General features: G+C 33.1%; 1 protein-coding gene, 1 non-coding gene and 1 pseudogene across 3 annotated transcripts; 2 read left to right on the top strand and 1 right to left on the bottom strand.

Annotated features, from left to right (window-relative positions):
* The first annotated feature begins 569 nt into the window (after positions 1 to 569).
* TRNAD-GUC (transfer RNA aspartic acid (anticodon GUC)) lies at positions 570 to 641 on the top strand. Its single transcript has one exon. It is a non-coding gene; the product is annotated as a tRNA-Asp (tRNA).
* Positions 642 to 7,717: 7,076 nt separating this feature from the next.
* Positions 7,718 to 13,466, top strand: LOC104113119 (probable polyamine transporter At1g31830). 2 transcript variants are annotated; one of them, XM_009623218.4, is made up of 2 exons: positions 7,718 to 8,172; positions 11,643 to 13,466. In XM_009623218.4, the coding sequence occupies exons 1-2, from the start codon at positions 7,948 to 7,950 to the stop codon at positions 13,074 to 13,076; spliced, it is 1,659 nt and encodes a 552-aa protein (XP_009621513.1). In that variant the 5' UTR covers positions 7,718 to 7,947; the 3' UTR covers positions 13,077 to 13,466. The 2 variants fall into 2 exon arrangements, with proteins under 2 accessions (XP_009621513.1, XP_009621514.1); XM_009623219.4 differs by lacking the exon at positions 7,718 to 8,172 and adding an exon at positions 10,760 to 10,917.
* A 709-nt stretch (positions 13,467 to 14,175) lies between these two features.
* On the bottom strand, positions 14,176 to 14,994 carry LOC104113122 (zeatin O-xylosyltransferase-like; annotated as a pseudogene).
* Between the last annotated feature and the right edge of the window lie 2,018 nt (positions 14,995 to 17,012).

Raw genomic sequence — 17,012 nt, 5'->3', positions numbered from 1 at the left:
AAATACCTAAATTACTATTTATTCCAAAGTACTTCACATTGTATAAAATGATTTCATCGAAATAGACTGTCATCGTTTACCTTTTTCCTTCTTGCTCACCTCGTTTCAATTTATGTGAACATATATCTTTTTTAGTCTGTGCCAAAGAGAATTACCTATTTCCTTATTTGGAAACAATTTACTTTTATGCAATGATTTATTGCAATACAAAATATATGTGTCTCATTTTACACCACAAGTTCAAAAATCTTTTCTCTTTTCTTAAATTACGTGCCCCAGTCAAATATGTTCACATAAATTGAAACGGAGGGAGTATATACTTTTACGGATGTATTCCCAATCGTTTTAATTATTGAAAGACTTATCAATTACTTTTGACCAGAATCTGCTGTAATTTTATCCTCGTGAAAAACTTAGTGGCATAACCAATCATCGGCTATTGGTTCTATTCTCGACTCGTAAGTAGAAAGTTTCTATGGCCCTTTGCTAAACAAGGAACCTTGCTTGGTACTTTGATTGCCATTGATTTGTTAGTTTAAAGTTGTTGTATTATGTTAGCTATCGGTGAAGTCGTTGTAGTATAGTGGTAAGTATTCCCGCCTGTCACGCGGGTGACCCGGGTTCGATCCCCGGCAACGGCGTATTATTTTTCTCTTCATCACTTTTTATTTCAGCAGAGAATCCGTTATTACATTAACGGGCCTAAATCTGTTGAGTGGTACATTGTTTAAACGGCAACGTCAATCTAAACGGTAAGAATATGACCCAATTACGATGGTGGTCCAAAAGCGAGCCCGCGCCTAATATTCCCTTCAATAAAACTGAAAAGACAACAAGAACGTGCAAAATATAAAATTGATCAATCGGTCAAAATTAAGAAAGAATTACAAGAAAATACACGTGACTTCACACCATAACAAAAAATGGCCTATATTTTTAAGTTTTACCCGACCTAGCCCATATTGTACATATTTTAAAAACAGTAGCAAATTCAAAATCTGTGTTCTTACAACAATTGCTTCTAAAAGCTATGGAGTTAAATCTGTGTTCTTACAACCATTGCTTTCACTCTCTCTTTTTCTCACATCTTCTACATATGCTTCAAGGGGCCATCCGCTATTATTGCTTCTCCCCTTGTATCACCTGGTTGCAATGTAAAAAAATTGAAGAATAGAAGTCCACCATTGAAGGTCATTCAAAACTTTGCTTTCGAAAATAGGATTTTTTGATTTTGTTAGTTGTTTGCATTGGGTGTTGTTCCAATTGATTGAAAATATCAAAAGGAGTTTAAAATTTAATTTTGAAGTGTTTTAGAGTAGATTTGAGCAAGATTTGGGTTAAATTTCAGAAAAGATGCAAGGAAGAAGACGAAGTCAGTTTTTTGTATAATTATGTATAATCTTGTATACTAGTGTATATGAGTGTATAAACACATCTTATATACTATTATACACTTTTATACACCTTTATACAAGCGTCTATACACTACTAAAAATTCGGTAAAAACCGACCAAGGTCGACCGACCAACTTTGGTCGGTCAAAAAACTGACCAAAAAACCGACCAAAGTTGGTCGGTTTTTCAAATTTTTTTTATTTTTTTTTACGAAACCGACCAACTTTGGTCGGTTTTCTTTGGCGCAAAAATGCGGGAAACTATTTTTGAGTCCCGCAAAATTTATGTTTCAAGAAACCGACCAACTTTGGTCGGTTTTTCAATTAAAATAAATAAAAATTAATATTAAAAAAACCGACCAAAATTGGTCGGTTAATTCGGCGGGTCATTTAAAAAAACCGACCAACTTTGGTCGGTAATTTTACTTTTTAATAAAACCGACCAACTTTGGTCGGTTATTTTCGTGCGAAAATACAATTAAAGAGTATAAATCAAATAAAAGACAATCTTAAAATAAAATGTACCAATGGTCTAGTGGTAGAATAGTATCCTGCCACAGTACAGACCCCGGTTCGATTTCCAGATGGTGAATTTTTTTATTACATAATTAAAATACCGACCAAATTTGATCGGAAAAAACCGACCAACTTTGGTCGGTTTTTTTTGCAATATTTTTTTTTTGAATTTAATTGACCGACCAAAGTTGGTCGGTAATTTCCGATCAACTTTGGTCGGTATTCCTTTCCGACCACAAAAATACCGTCCACATGTAAATGGTCGCGTTTTGGTCGATTTTTGGTCATTACTGACCAACGTTGGTCGGTATTTTTGGTCGGTTTTTACCGAATTTCTAGTAGTGATAGACGAACTTCTTCCACGATTTTCAGTTGCAATTCTTGTTCAAAACCAGTCCAAATCTCCATTAAATGACTTCAAATTTAATATACAACCTCCTTGTACTATTTTTAACAAGTCTAAATAACACCCGCTCCAAATTTCTCACAAAATCAAATTCGAAATTTAAACCCATATATTTAAGCTTGTTAAAAATCTAATTTTCACCACCCAAATGGATTTGGTTTGTTGAACTAATATTTGAGTCACAGTTACTGATTCGAAAATTAACTTAAAAGCTTGAGCAATCTTTTTTAAAAATTAAATTGTAATTTCGAAAACCTATTTGAGTTGGATGTTGAATCTTAGCCTATTATTTTTAGGTTAGTTGGTTGTAAATTAAAATGTGGGCTATAAAATTAAAAAGTAGGGAGCCCAATTGTTCTTATGTGAAATTTTTCTATTTTTAGTCTCTCTCTCTCTCTCTCTCTCTCTCTCTATATATATATATATATATATATATATATATATATATATATATATATATATATATATTTTGTCGGCTATTATTTTTAGGAGCCAGTAAAAATATATATTTCTCAAAAAGGCTACACAAAAATAGAGGACTCTTCGGTAAAATAGGAAATTTTCGTCTTTTCCATTTGATCATTTCAGTAGCTAGTGATGATTTTGTAAGGTAGAAAAGTTGCATTATTTTAAAATTAAGAGGAACATATGGTAAAAGATTAAACTATAGTAATAACTTTTTCCCAAAGAGGTAACTAACTAGTGGAGTTATAGTTTTCACCGTCAAAGAGTATAACGGGATTAGATATGGCAAAATGGTTAAGATAAAACAGTTAATCACTCATATTATTCACTAAAAAATAGGCTGGATAATGAATTTTTTTAAAACCGGTCAAATATGGATAAAAACCATATTATCCATTTAGAAAATGGATAACCAATGAGTTTAACTTTTACATTTGTAAAACCTCAAATTGGGGGTTCCTCAAGTTTGGGAGACTAAGAATTCTCCCAAAAATGATCATATTCATGAAGTCATGGATAATATGATTACCCATATTATCCACCGGTTAACCTGTATTTTATCCTTATTAAATATGGATCGGGTCAGATAATTTATCCGTTTTTTCATTACTCGTTTTCGACCCTTCTCATATCCGAACCGACCCGCACGTTTGCCACCCCTAAGCGGGATGAATGAGTCTTGGAATGGAGAAACCCTAATAGGGAGCGCTTTTCCTTTAATAGGTCATACGTGGTGTGAATCCGGATTAGTCGGGCCACTAAGACAATAACGTTATACCAACAAAAATAAAGTTGTATCTTTTACCTAACAATAACAACAACAATAACAACAACATATATAGTATATTTTTACATGTCGGTTCTGAAAAAGTTAGTAAATATGCAGATCTTACACCTATCTTAGGGGATAGAGAGTTTGTTTCCGATAAATTTTTCGGTCAAGCAAACCTTTCACTTAAATAAACAAAAGAAATTGCGAAAATCTAGAAGTAATGATAATGCATGATTTAAAATGGGTCTCTTAGCACTCAACAGTTGAATTCTTTTTTTACATATCAAATTCTTCTTTCTTCTTATATGTTGTCGTCTAACTTTTTGACAAAATTATGAATTCTGTTTCTAAATGTTTTTGGCTTTATGGACTGGCTATGAAGTGCGTGGAATCTTTAAAAGTCTTAAAATAAGGTCATGCGTGCGATGAGTGAATTAACACCAAAATAAAAGTAGTTGCCCTACAGCCACCACCTTTCCCAAAAAAGAATGGAAATTTGAGAAATGTTAATCACATGATCCCCCCCCCCCCCTCCCCAACATTTCATTAATGTTAAGGGTAAATTAAAAATGTTTATAAAGTAATACTAGGTATATTAGAAGTCTGGCTAGAAGTGTAAATGTAAGTTTCCTGTAACCATTTTTTTTTCATAAAATGTTTATAAAGTATTAATACTATATATATATATATATATATATATATATATATATATATATATATATATATATATATATATATATATATATATATATATATATATATGAAGGAATTGATAAGTACTAAATGAAGTATTAGTACTGTATATATATTAGCACTAAAAATGAAGGAATTGATAATACCGAAGGTATTTTTCTTATCATATGCTAGACCAATATATGTAAATAAAAGTATTTACATTTTTGTGTAAATAAAAATAGATTGGAAAAATGATATTGTATAGCCGCTCTCAAAATAATAGTCATATATATATATATATATATATATATATATATATGTTATACCCAAAAATTATACAAATTTTATATATTTTTTCGGCTAACGAATATAAATAGTTTCTCGCTTGGGTTGAAAGTAATAATACTCTTATTAGATTTGAATTAATGAAAAATTTCTCTAACAGTTCAAAAAGATAAAGGTATACATCTGATTTAAAATATACATATATAAGGAAAGAAAATAAAAATGTGTTCAATATGCATGCTATTTTTATTGCATATGCAAAAGCAAAAGTTAGTCAATTTTCATGCAATATTGGTTTGACATAGATGGTCGCTTTTGATGAATGATGGGTCATTTACATTCGCGTTCTTCAACGTGTGCACAATATTTTATTTACTAGTAGGAGTAGTTCTTATTTTAGAAGAAAATAACATAGTAACATAGGTATGGCTACCCTGTTTGTTGTGGCAGTTTTGTGGGGTTTTGAATTCCACATAAAGATTAAAATTGAAATTTTAAAGTTCATAGTAGCAGTCATTCTTTTAACACATGTTTATAAGTTACTCTCTAAGAAAAACACTATTAGGTTTGTTAGAGTCCCACATTACTTTACAAAATGTGTTGTTATATGCTTTTGAAAAATTTTCATCTCAAAAAGCTAAGTGACATATGCATAATTTTTCGCATGCAATGCCTACATTTGAAGAAATGAACAAATTTTATACCCAAGATTTTTATTATGTTTATATCTAATATTTTTATTTTTCTTATTATCTTTCCATACATATTAGTAAAAATAATTTGACTAAGGGGTGTCACGTGACACCACTCGAAGAAGGGCACATACTCCTCTGCATGACCTAGCCATTGAAATTAAGTTAAGCCTGTAAAGTTTATTTTCTTAATAAGATATCAAAACCAAACATGCTCATAGACACATAGTATTATGTTATTCATGATCCATATGCTATTGGGTGAGTGCGCGCGCGCGTGTGTGTAGGGGGATGTTGTGTCTTTGTATAGTATATTTTGGACAAATCTTGTCTCATGAAATACTTTTTAGGTTAAGTTTGGCTCAATCTTCTTTTATTTTCACACATTGAGTAGGAGCTCCAACAAAAAGTGTATTCCCAGTGGCGGATGTAACATTATAGCTATGAGTACAATTGAATCCATAACTTTCGAAGTAGAATATAAATTTATGTTTAAAAATTTATTATAATTATAAAAAATAGTGAATATTAACCCACAACTTTTAAAATATGATGATTCAATGCTAAAAAACTTAAATTTTTTAAACCCGTGAAATCAAATTTAAATTCTGAATTCCCAACTCTCTTTTTATATTGGGGTAGGTAAAAGACATGTTTAAATTTCCACTTTGTGCATGTTTTGTAAAGTCCACAAAAAGAAATATACGTTTCCTTACTTTTTGAGAAGGCATGCAATGCAATATTTGGGTCGGTGAGAGTAGGAAGAAGACATTCCTCAAAAAGGGAGAAAAGAGAAGAGAAAAGCACAAAAATGTGGAAGGACCAAAAGAAACCATGCTAACTTTGATAAAACCAATACTCAAATGTTTCCCTATACGTTTCATATACGAGTCATATATGTTTATCTTGTGAGTTCACGAAAGTCATGTGTTAGTTTTGTTAGATGCTAAATCATTTAACTAAAAAAAAACAGTTGACAAAGCATCTCGCACTCACGCATGTTTCAAGGAAGTACCGCATCCCTAGGGGTGTTATATAGTCAACTTACCGAAATACAAGTATTAGTAACTGTTTCCATGACTCAAACTCGTGATATATATGTTATACATAAACAACTTTATCGTTGCTCCAAGCAGCGATCATGAGCTCGGAGCCATCCTTGTATCAACTAAGAGCTTTAAGGATATTAATTAAGATTCAATATTGCAGATTTTGAGCTTTACACTAGAAGATCGCGATTCAACAGACCGTGACACGACACGTGCGGTGCGACTGAGGCTACATTTTGCAAAATTGATCAAAGGCTGATTGGCCATATTTGTAATCAGTATTAGCTATTGTGGTCATATTTGTAATTATTGACAGAGGCGAATTCATGATTTAAACTTTATGGGTTCAACATCTAAGGTTATTAGTATTGAACTCATTATATCCTTAAAATTATGGGTTCATACCTATAATTTATTGCGATTTTAGTGATATTTTGCACATAAACTTATGTTCCGCGTTGAAGTTATGAGTTCAATTGACCCGATGTTATAGGGCTACATCCGCCCTTGATTAGTGATAGCTACTATAAATAGCACGTATAACTTTTATATGATTTTTTTAAAATAAAAAAATATATTCATTGAGATGTTATATATTATACGCGTAACACACGTACTCTAAATACTAGTTCTATTAATAATTGATGAATCCGGTTTGATTTCCGAGGACTTCAAAACAACGCCTCATTCTCACCTATTTTATTTCCAAAAACACCCCACCATACGCCCACAATTGGAGCAGAAATAGACAATCATACAGCTTGTTTATGATAAGATTGGTTCAATTTCAGTTCACATACACATATATTATTAAATTATAATAATGAAAAAGAAAGGAACAATCAAATAAATTATTGTATATGGAATTCCCTACATGAATATAGTCTGATTATGACATACCATGCCTTTGACTTCTTGCCTCTATTTGGAAACTAGAAAGAATGACACATCTTCCTAATAATTCCCTTTTTGAACCTATATCTTCTAACATGAAAACTCATCAAAATATAGTATATTCCTTCTCCTTTTATTTTATGCGTCACTATTTATTTATTAATTCATTTAAAAAGATATTAATATATTTCTATCTTTGAAAATAATTTTATGTTGAATGTCTTACTTTACTTTTAATGGCATTTTTTTAGCAACATATATATAAAAAAGGACAGTTCGATGCGCAAAGTATTTTGCGTTCACGTAGAGTCCCGAAAATGGTCACATCCCAAATAATTTAATGTACATAACCTACCCTAATACAAGCATTAATGGATATTTTCACAGCTCGAACCCGTAATGTATAAGTCATACATAGACAACTATTACTCCAAGGCTCCCTTCAAATATATACCTCATAATATGTTTAAAATTATAAATTTCGAAAAAATTCTTTATTTTTTTTGAACTCCGTTTTTTGAAACACATGTATATATAAAGAAGCTAAATGAACAAATCCCATCAAACTCTTAAATCAACCCTCACTCACTCAATATATTTTGTCACTTTCTCATCCCAACAACCCTCTCCAAATTCCTTCTTATAGCTTAATCTTTTAGCAGTAACCATGAAAATATCACAAATATAATATCCTCTTCTTTCTTTCTGTTTTCTTTCACTCTCAACTAAGAATTCATATAAACTTCCTCATTTTCTTGATTTATTTTATCATCCGTGTAGCTTTTTTTTATTGTTTACAAATGGTGCCAACAAGTTCAGAAACTGTTCAAAACAGTAAAACTAAATCCTCCATTGAAGTTCCCAATGCTCAACAGAAAGTTGAAGTTTCAATAACTGAAAAGAAAATTTCTGCTCCCTCTTCCCCAGCTTCTGCTAATGGTGAAACAGCACAAACTGAAACTTTATCAGCTTCTGCTGCTACTGATAATAAAGCTTTACAGAATTCTCAGAATGGTGATGATCAGGTAATTTATCTATTATCCGTGTATTTAACATGTCACATTCAATCAAGGGGTATCAATTCGTCGGAAAATCACATTGTATTGTTAGATAATTTCATTTGTTTTACGTATATTTATTATATACGTTGAATCCCTTTGACTTTTTGATATTTAATTTTTTATATTTTGACATTCTTTAGTGAAAAATTTTGGTCCCACCACTTGTAGCAAAGTTACTAATTTCACTTTTTATGAACGATTGTATTTAGTTATCTTTTAAGTTGATTGATTTTGTCCGTATATATTGGAAGAGAGCCTTGGTGTAATTGATAAAATTGCTGTCATGTGATCGGGAGGTCACGGGTTCATGCCGTGGAAACAGCCTCTTGCAGAAATACATAATAAGTCCGCGTATAATAGATCCTTGTGCCCCTGCCCTTTTCCAACCCTGCACATAGCGGGAGTTTAATGAACCGGGTTACTCTTAGATCTTGTCAGTATATAAAATGTTCATCTTTATTCATGTGAATTTTTCATTAGCATGTATTTCCAAGCTAAAGTGATGCTTTTTACAACAGTTTCCGTGAACTCCAGCTGTTAAAGGCAGCCTTAGATTGTTTTTTTAAATTAATTTAGTATTTAAGAGAAATGATTGTATACCATAAGCACCAGGATAAGAATACAAGCTACCTAAATTAAGAATGTCTAGGAATTTAAAACCTTTCTTGAAATATTTTTGATTCTCTTATTTTGTCGTATGGAATTTACTTTTTGCCTTTTTACATAATCAAAATAAAATTAGGTACAAGTTAAACTTGTTTAAATTGCATTTGCCTTTTTACATTTCCAAAAAATGCTTCTTACGTACATCTTGGTTATAATCTAGGTGCATTTTTTAAAGTAAACTCAAGACGTGTTGATATAATAAAACAGTGAGAACTGTCCGATAAGTTTCTTTATTTCCTCATAAGAATTCTTCTTATTTAATTGTACGAGTCTAACTTCTATACTGACAATAATATAAATATATTTTTACATTATTAATTTACTTAAAAAATAATTATAGATAAATGTTCATAATAAATAGAAGTTAGTAATATTGAAAGTAAAATATATAACCTACTACAATATGCTGAAACATACTTATTAGGCGTTTGGGCATAAAAATTATAATTTTTTTTTAAAAAGTAATATTTGGAGTTAAATTAAAAAATAGTATTTGGAATTTGAAATTATGTCTTGACATGCATTTTACTTGAAAAAATATTGTAGTTTTCCCCGGGGGAAAATTTTTTTTTTGAATTTTTTGAAAAAATGGTCTTTTGAAAAACTCATTCGAAAAAAAAAATCAAAAACTTACAAAATTTCATAGACAAACATATTTTTTAAAAAAAAAAATGGAAAAAGAAATTTTTTTTTATGGACAAACGGGGCACGAAAGTATTAAAACATGAGATATGTTTTTCTTCTTGTTTGTGTTGTGTGTTGTTGGGGTGTGTGGTGGGGTTTACATGTTGGTTGGAAAAGGAAAGAGTTGTATTTTCAGCACGCCTCAATGAGTACAAAATCTAAAGACAGACTACTTTTGACGAAATAATGAAAAAGAAAAAAAAAACACATACAGAGACATAAAATATTATAACAAATTATTGGACATGTATTGCCGCATGCATTCTTGACATAGTTTACCTTTTAAAACAATAATGACAACCAGTATAAGTAGCATTAGTAATGAGTGTTATCGAAAACTATAGTTTCAATGTTTTATCTAGCTTTTGAATTAGTGCAATATAAAATGTAACTTCTTAAAAATTGGAGTGGGGATAGTAATAATTTTCCCAAGTATAACAATCAAAAGTGCATATTTTCAATTTATTGTAAGAAATGTGCTTAACTAGATATAATAGGATCAAAATTAGAATTTCTCCATATATCAAGACTAAAAACGTAATTTTTCCAAAATTTTTAGAATCATTTTATGTCTATTTTTTGGGGGAAAAAAAGGAGAGAAATAGCCTGATTTACGATCGGTAATTAAAAAATAGTCAAAATTTTAAAAGTAATCGAAATTTAGCCAATTTTTCGTATAAAGATAAAATTTGAACAAAAATATCCTTAAAATGCAGAAAAATTTCAGCACAATATGTTTTCAAAATTTTTACATATGAGATTCCAGCATAATGTGTCGGAATTTCATAATGTGTTGAAATTCAAACATAATATGTTGGAAACTTAAACGCATGAACTCCATACTCGAGCATATTATGCTTAAACTCTCTGTGTTGCAGCTAGAATATTTTTGTCCAGATTTTATCTCCGCCTAAAATAGTGACTATTTATCAATAACTTTACAAATACTGATTATTTTTCGATTACCGATTCGAAAGCTGACTGTCCCATTCTATTTTCACAACTTTTTTCTCTACCTAGATCTTCCAGTAATCGCTCTTCCGTCTCTACTTTATCATTTATAAGTGTGCAAAATTTATACAAATTTGATTGAGAATATTTTCTTTTAAAAATATACTCATCTTTAAAGGGCGCAAAAAGTGAACAAGAAAAGACATTTTGGTAGTGGGTGACTGTGTATGCACTAAGCAGAAAAACAGACTGTTTTTGCCACAGGGCTTTCTGTTGGAGAACAAAATGCCTTTGATTATTTTCATCTCTATCTCTGCTCTCAACTTCTGCAACTTCTCAATCTCCTTAAAACCTTCATTCCCAGCAGAAGAACAGATTCAAGAATTAAAGTTCATGGATTCATAATAGGTATTATCCTACATTTAAAAAAAAAATTTATTTTCACATGTATACATAATTTTGAGTAGAAAATAATCCTTTGCATGTATGAAATGATATGATTGAAACAAAATGTGGTAAAGATTTTTTATGTAGCTTCAAGTAACATTTATTTTCAAAAAGTTGTGACATGATATTGATCTCTGAGTTGAGACAAAATATGGTAAAGATTGTTCCTTTAGTTGATTAGCTAAATGATTCTTTTAGTGTGCTGATTAGCACAGTAATGTTCCTTTGTTGTTATATGAAACTATTACTATTCAGAGAGTCAGAGGCACTAAGCTCCCGCTATGCGCGAGGTCCGAAGATGGGTCGGACCACAAGGCTCTATGCCTTACCCTGCATTTCTGCAAAAGGCTGTTTCCACAGCTCAAACCCGTGACTTCCTGGTGGTCACATGGCATCAACTTTACCAGTTATGCCAAGGCTCTCCTCCTTTTCAGAGAGTCAGACTATTTTCTAAGAAAATTGAGATATTTTAGAAATATTTATTACTACAAAAATGTGGTTTGCACATTTTTTTTATGTAGCTTCAAGTTTTATTTCCTAAAGGTGGTGACATGATCTCTGAATTGAGACAAAGTTAGATGCTTTTTGATTCTCTTACTTTGAACACCATCAATTTTTTGGGTTAATTTAGTTGCAAAGAGATAGGATTTGTTTCTTATAATGTTACAATTTGATGCTAAATGCAGAAAGTAAGGGGAGAAGCCACAATTCCAATGGGGAATTACAATGATGCTGAGTACATAGGGATTAATGAAGTTGTATCTCCAAGGGCAAATGATCCTAGGAAACTTTCACTCTTGCCTCTAGTTTTTCTCATTTTCTATGAAGTATCAGGTGGTCCATTTGGTGTTGAGGATACTGTACAAGCAGCCGGTCCACTTCTTGCACTCGTCGGGTTCTTGGTTTTCCCGATCATATGGAGTATCCCTGAGGCACTGATCACAGCTGAATTAGGCACCATGTTCCCCGAAAATAGTGGCTATGTTGTTTGGGTTTCATCTGCTTTGGGTCCATTTTGGGGATTTCAACAAGGTTGGGTGAAATGGTTAAGTGGAGTCATTGATAATGCCCTTTACCCGGTTTTGTTTCTTGATTATCTTAAGTCAGGAATTCCTGCATTAGGTGGCGGACTTCCTAGAGTTATCGCGGTATTAGGCATTACTTTGGTTTTAACTTATATGAATTATAGGGGTTTAACTATTGTTGGATGGGTTGCTGTTATGCTCGGGATATTGTCGATCCTTCCTTTTGTCGTAATGGGGCTCATTTCTATTCCAAAACTAAGGCCAACGAGGTGGTTGGTGGCGGATGTGCATAACGTCGATTGGAACTTGTATTTAAACACTCTCTTTTGGAATCTAAATTATTGGGATTCGATTAGTACTCTCGTAGGAGAAGTGCATAACCCGAAGAAAACTCTGCCTAAGGCTCTTTTTTATGCTGTGATTCTAGTCGTTTTATCATACTTTTTCCCCCTATTAGTTGGTACCGGAGCTGTTCCACTCGAGCGTGACTTGTGGACGGATGGTTATTTCTCAGATATTGCGAAAATACTTGGTGGGGTCTGGCTAAGATGGTGGATTCAAGGGGCTGCTGCATTGTCAAATATGGGGACGTTTGTGGCCGAGATGAGCAGCGACTCATTTCAGCTACTTGGTATGGCCGAGAGAGGGATGCTACCCGAGTTCTTTGCGAAGAGATCACGTTATGGAACACCTCTAGTCGGTATCCTCTTCTCAGCTTTTGGTGTGATTTTACTTTCATGGATGAGCTTTCAAGAGATTGTAGCTGCAGAAAATTTCTTATATTGCTTTGGAATGATCTTGGAATTCATAGCATTCGTACGATTAAGGATAAAGTTCCCAAATGCATCGCGTCCATTCAAGATACCTGGGGGAACAGTCGGAGCCATCCTACTGTGTATTCCTCCGACCATACTCATTGGTGTCGTTTTGGCATTTTCTTCAGTTAAAGTCATGATTATAAGCCTTGCTGCTGTTGCAATCGGGTTGGTGATGCAACCGTGTCTTAAGCGCATTGAGAAGAAGAGATGGTTGAAGTTCTCCATTAGTTCTGATCTTCCCGACATTCATCACGATACTGGAGCATTACTTCATTGATTCTCATATGTCGTAGCTTTATAGCATACGACTCCTCTACTAACAGGACATAGCAGCAGCTGCATGGAATCCAGAATATATATGGAGCGCGCGCATAGATAAAAGAGATGTTTCACAAGGTAGCTTTTTAATCTTGTAATCTTGTGTTTGCCCTGATCCTAGGCCTTTTTTTAGGCGATTGCATTAGAAACAGACGATGATATGGTTTCTCTTTTATATATGAAAAGTTGCAAAAAATGTCAACTTTATTTCTGCTCTCTTTTACTCTACTCCCTTTATCCAAAATGCATTTAAAGGATATCCATTCTCTTCTTATTCGAGAGTAACCTGTAAATGATTGTATCTACTGAATATTGGCATGCTTTTCTGAATATATTGAGCTTTCAGCTAGTCTTTTGTTGTCTGCTTAGTTAGGAAATTTTGTGAAGCAAGTTGTTCGCGACATGTTACAGTACTGATGTTGAAAAATAGGTCAAAGAACACTAAGATTACAGCTAATCACTAATCAATTACTAGTCCATAAGTCATATTTCTTTGCATCATAAAGATCAAATCAACAATCTTGAATGAAATGAGCTTTGCAAATTCTTGGATGAGACTTAAACAGTTTTCTCTGCCAGCAATATGATTCTTTCTTGTAAGTGGATCAGAGTTGGATAAGTTAAGATGTTTCTCTTTTTCTGATCGTCAGTCATGTTTAAACTTCTTTATCACATTATTTTCACTGCCTTTAGAGTGGGTACCGTTGAACAATCTAGAAAGGCGATTACTTAATGTCATTGGTCGGGTGTAGCCTAACGGTCCATGAAGTGGATGAAAACTATGGGAGACTAGAGTTCAAATCCCAAAGAAACAGAAAACTTAAGTGAGTAAAGTTGGTACATGTGCTAGTGAGAGGTAGCAGGTATTGCTGGAATGGTTAAGGTGTGCGCAAACTTGCCGGTAGACCACCATCATATAAACTTGAACTCGAATGATTGAGTTCAAGTTGTCATTTTGAGGATCCTTCACTTTAATATATATATATATATATATATATATATATATATATATTAGAGACAAAATAAAATAAGGATGCAATCACAAGTCTAAAGAGTATCTATCTTGTGATATGCGCAACAAAAGACTCCAACTCCATTCGAAAAGCACCTCCTTTCTGTGTCGATTGTCTTACAGCTTCTCCTTTCCTAATCACATCACCTTCTTCTGATGTCATTAACTTCCTCACAACATTCAGTGACAAGCACATCGTTTCTCCCACTCCCTAACAGCCAGGCCTATTTTCAATTTTTCTGTCACCAAGAAACTGTTTTTCTGTTGGTCATAGTGCATAGGCAAAGCAGCTATTGGGACTCCCAAAGTAATGCTCTCTATGCACTAATTCCAACCACAATGACTCAAAAACCCGCCAGTGGACGGATGAGCCAAGATTTCAGGTTGGGGTGCCCATTCTAGAACCACTAAGCCCACCCCTTTCGCTCTTTCCTCAAACCCTTCTGGCAACTTAAGTTTTTTAAATTTGCCAGTATTATCAACTTCATCTGTATATCTCAACACCCATATAAAGTTCTGTTTGCTTAGCTCTAATCCCATTGCGAGCTCCTTGATTTGTTCATCAGAAAATGAAGTAGTTGTCCCAAAAGATACATAAAGAACTGATTTTGGAGGTTGTTTGTTTAGCCATTCCAAACAGTACTCATTTTTCTTATTGGATGGTAGTAGTTTAATAGGAAGAATAGGTCCAATTGCCCATTGTTTCATGTTTTGTGTACTTGCAAGTTGTGCCATCAAGTCAATAAAAGTACCACTACCTTCAATTACATATCGAAACTAGAAATGCAAAGGAAGATATAGGATTCGGTATTGGGAAAGGAAGAAAAATCTTGAACGTTATAGGACATTAAGAAATCATGAACAATGAAAAATTAGAGATTTGGGAAAAATTGAGGGTTTTTGCAAATTTCGGATTATACCTCAAATTGGGGTCGGATTTCGAAACTAAATACATAATCGGGCTCGAGGGTGAATGGATAAATGGATTTTGGTCCGAATTTCGGGTTTTGATCAAGCGGGTCCGGGGTTGACTTTTGGGGAAAAGTGTAAAGATCTTAACTTTATGTATTGCAATTTAATTCCCTAGCATTATTTGATGTTATTGACTCGATTTTGGTTACATTCAATTGGTTTGGAGGCGGAATTTAGAGGAAAGGCCCCGATAGAGCTTTGATTTGCTTGCGGAGCGAGGTAAGTGTTGGGTTTAACCTTGATTTGAGGGAATTAGGAACCCATGAGCTATGTGCTATGTGAAATTCATGTGTAGTGGTGTATATGCGAGGTGACGAGTGTATATACGCCGCCAAAATACTTGTTTCCCTACTTTTCCGTATTTCATTAATTATTTCATTCCATGCTTTAAATGCTTCACATGCCTTTAGTTGTTACTTGTCATTTATTATTCTCGTGTTAAAAATGTTACATTCTCCCGTTCTTCATGATTAATTGCTACTTGCTTTAATTGACTTACTTGTACCCATTAGTTATCATTTATTTGACTTGTCTTACTGCTTAGTATTATTCATAGCGAATTCTTAATTTGTGACGAGATTTCCTTTCTGGTTCTACTTCATATCCGTTAATCGTAGAGATTCTTGTGATTCAAGTTGTTAAATTGATCGCACTTATTGATTTATTTATACTGTACGGTGGGATCGGGTTGTGCGCCGCAACATGTGAAATGAGGATGGATTGATATGGTAAAATAAGGGAGCATTTATATTGATACGATGGGACCGGGTTGCACGCCGCAACATGTGAAATAAGGGTGGATTGATATGGTGAAATAAGGGTGAATTATGATATTGATTCTGATTATATGGTGGGATTGGGTTGCGCAACGCAACATATATTTACTTATTATTATTGACATTTATATGGTGGGATAAGGGAGGATAGTGTTATACAGTGGGATCGGGTTGCACACCGCAACAATTTATGTGTTTCTATTCCTTATTGTATTGTGTTGACTTCGGTACTTTCATACGAGACTCTAAGGATTGGTATTTCTGGCATTTACTGGTTTTCTTCGAGGATTGAGTTATTTTCATGAGTTAATTGCCTTATTTCGTTTTCTTATTTTCCTTTCCCGTCATTAATTTATATTGCGTATAGGTTTTTGTAAGTGATATGCCTTAACCTCATCTCTACTTCGTCGAGGTTAGGCTCGACACTTACAAAGTACATGTGGTCGGTTGTACTCATACTACACTCTGCACTTCTTGTGCAGATTTTGGAGTCGGTCCCAGCAGCGGTCAATAGATTGCTCAGGTTGACTATTAGTGTGGAGACTTAAGGTACAGTTGCTCGGCGTTCGCAATCCTCAAGTCCCTTTTTACTTTATCTTAGCTGTGTATTTTTCTTTCAAACAACTTTAATTTTATTCAGACCTTTATCTGTAGTATTCTAGTAGCTTGTGCACTTGTAACACCGGATTCGAGGCTGTATTAGATATTTCAGTTGTAATGGTTTTCCACACTTTACTTCAAAATTTATTTCAATTATTTTGGTTTCTTTATTATTATTATTATTATTATTATTTATTTAATTTGAACTATTAAAAATGGATACTATTCTAACGTTGGCTTGCCTAACAAGTGAAATGTTATGCGCCATTAGGTCCCGAGGGTGAGATTTTCGGGTCATGACAATTTAAAAAAGGAAATATTTAATAAAAAAGATTTAGTTAATTTTAAAAGTCCTAAAAATTAGAAATATAATGAAATGTCAAGTTTGTCTAATGTGAAATTTATTTTTTAAGGGTAAAAAAGACGAACAATATTTCTCTAAGGGTTTTTATGTTTTAATATAATATAGGTAGATAGATATAACAACAACAACAACAACCCAGTAAAATCCCACTAATGGGGTATGGGGAGGGTA

This window comes from Nicotiana tomentosiformis, chromosome 12 (genome assembly GCF_000390325.3).
Source record: "Nicotiana tomentosiformis chromosome 12, ASM39032v3, whole genome shotgun sequence".
Taxonomy (NCBI): domain Eukaryota; kingdom Viridiplantae; phylum Streptophyta; class Magnoliopsida; order Solanales; family Solanaceae; genus Nicotiana; species Nicotiana tomentosiformis.
Note: the sequence above shows the minus strand (reverse complement) of the source record. Positions and strands in the feature narration are given on the sequence as shown.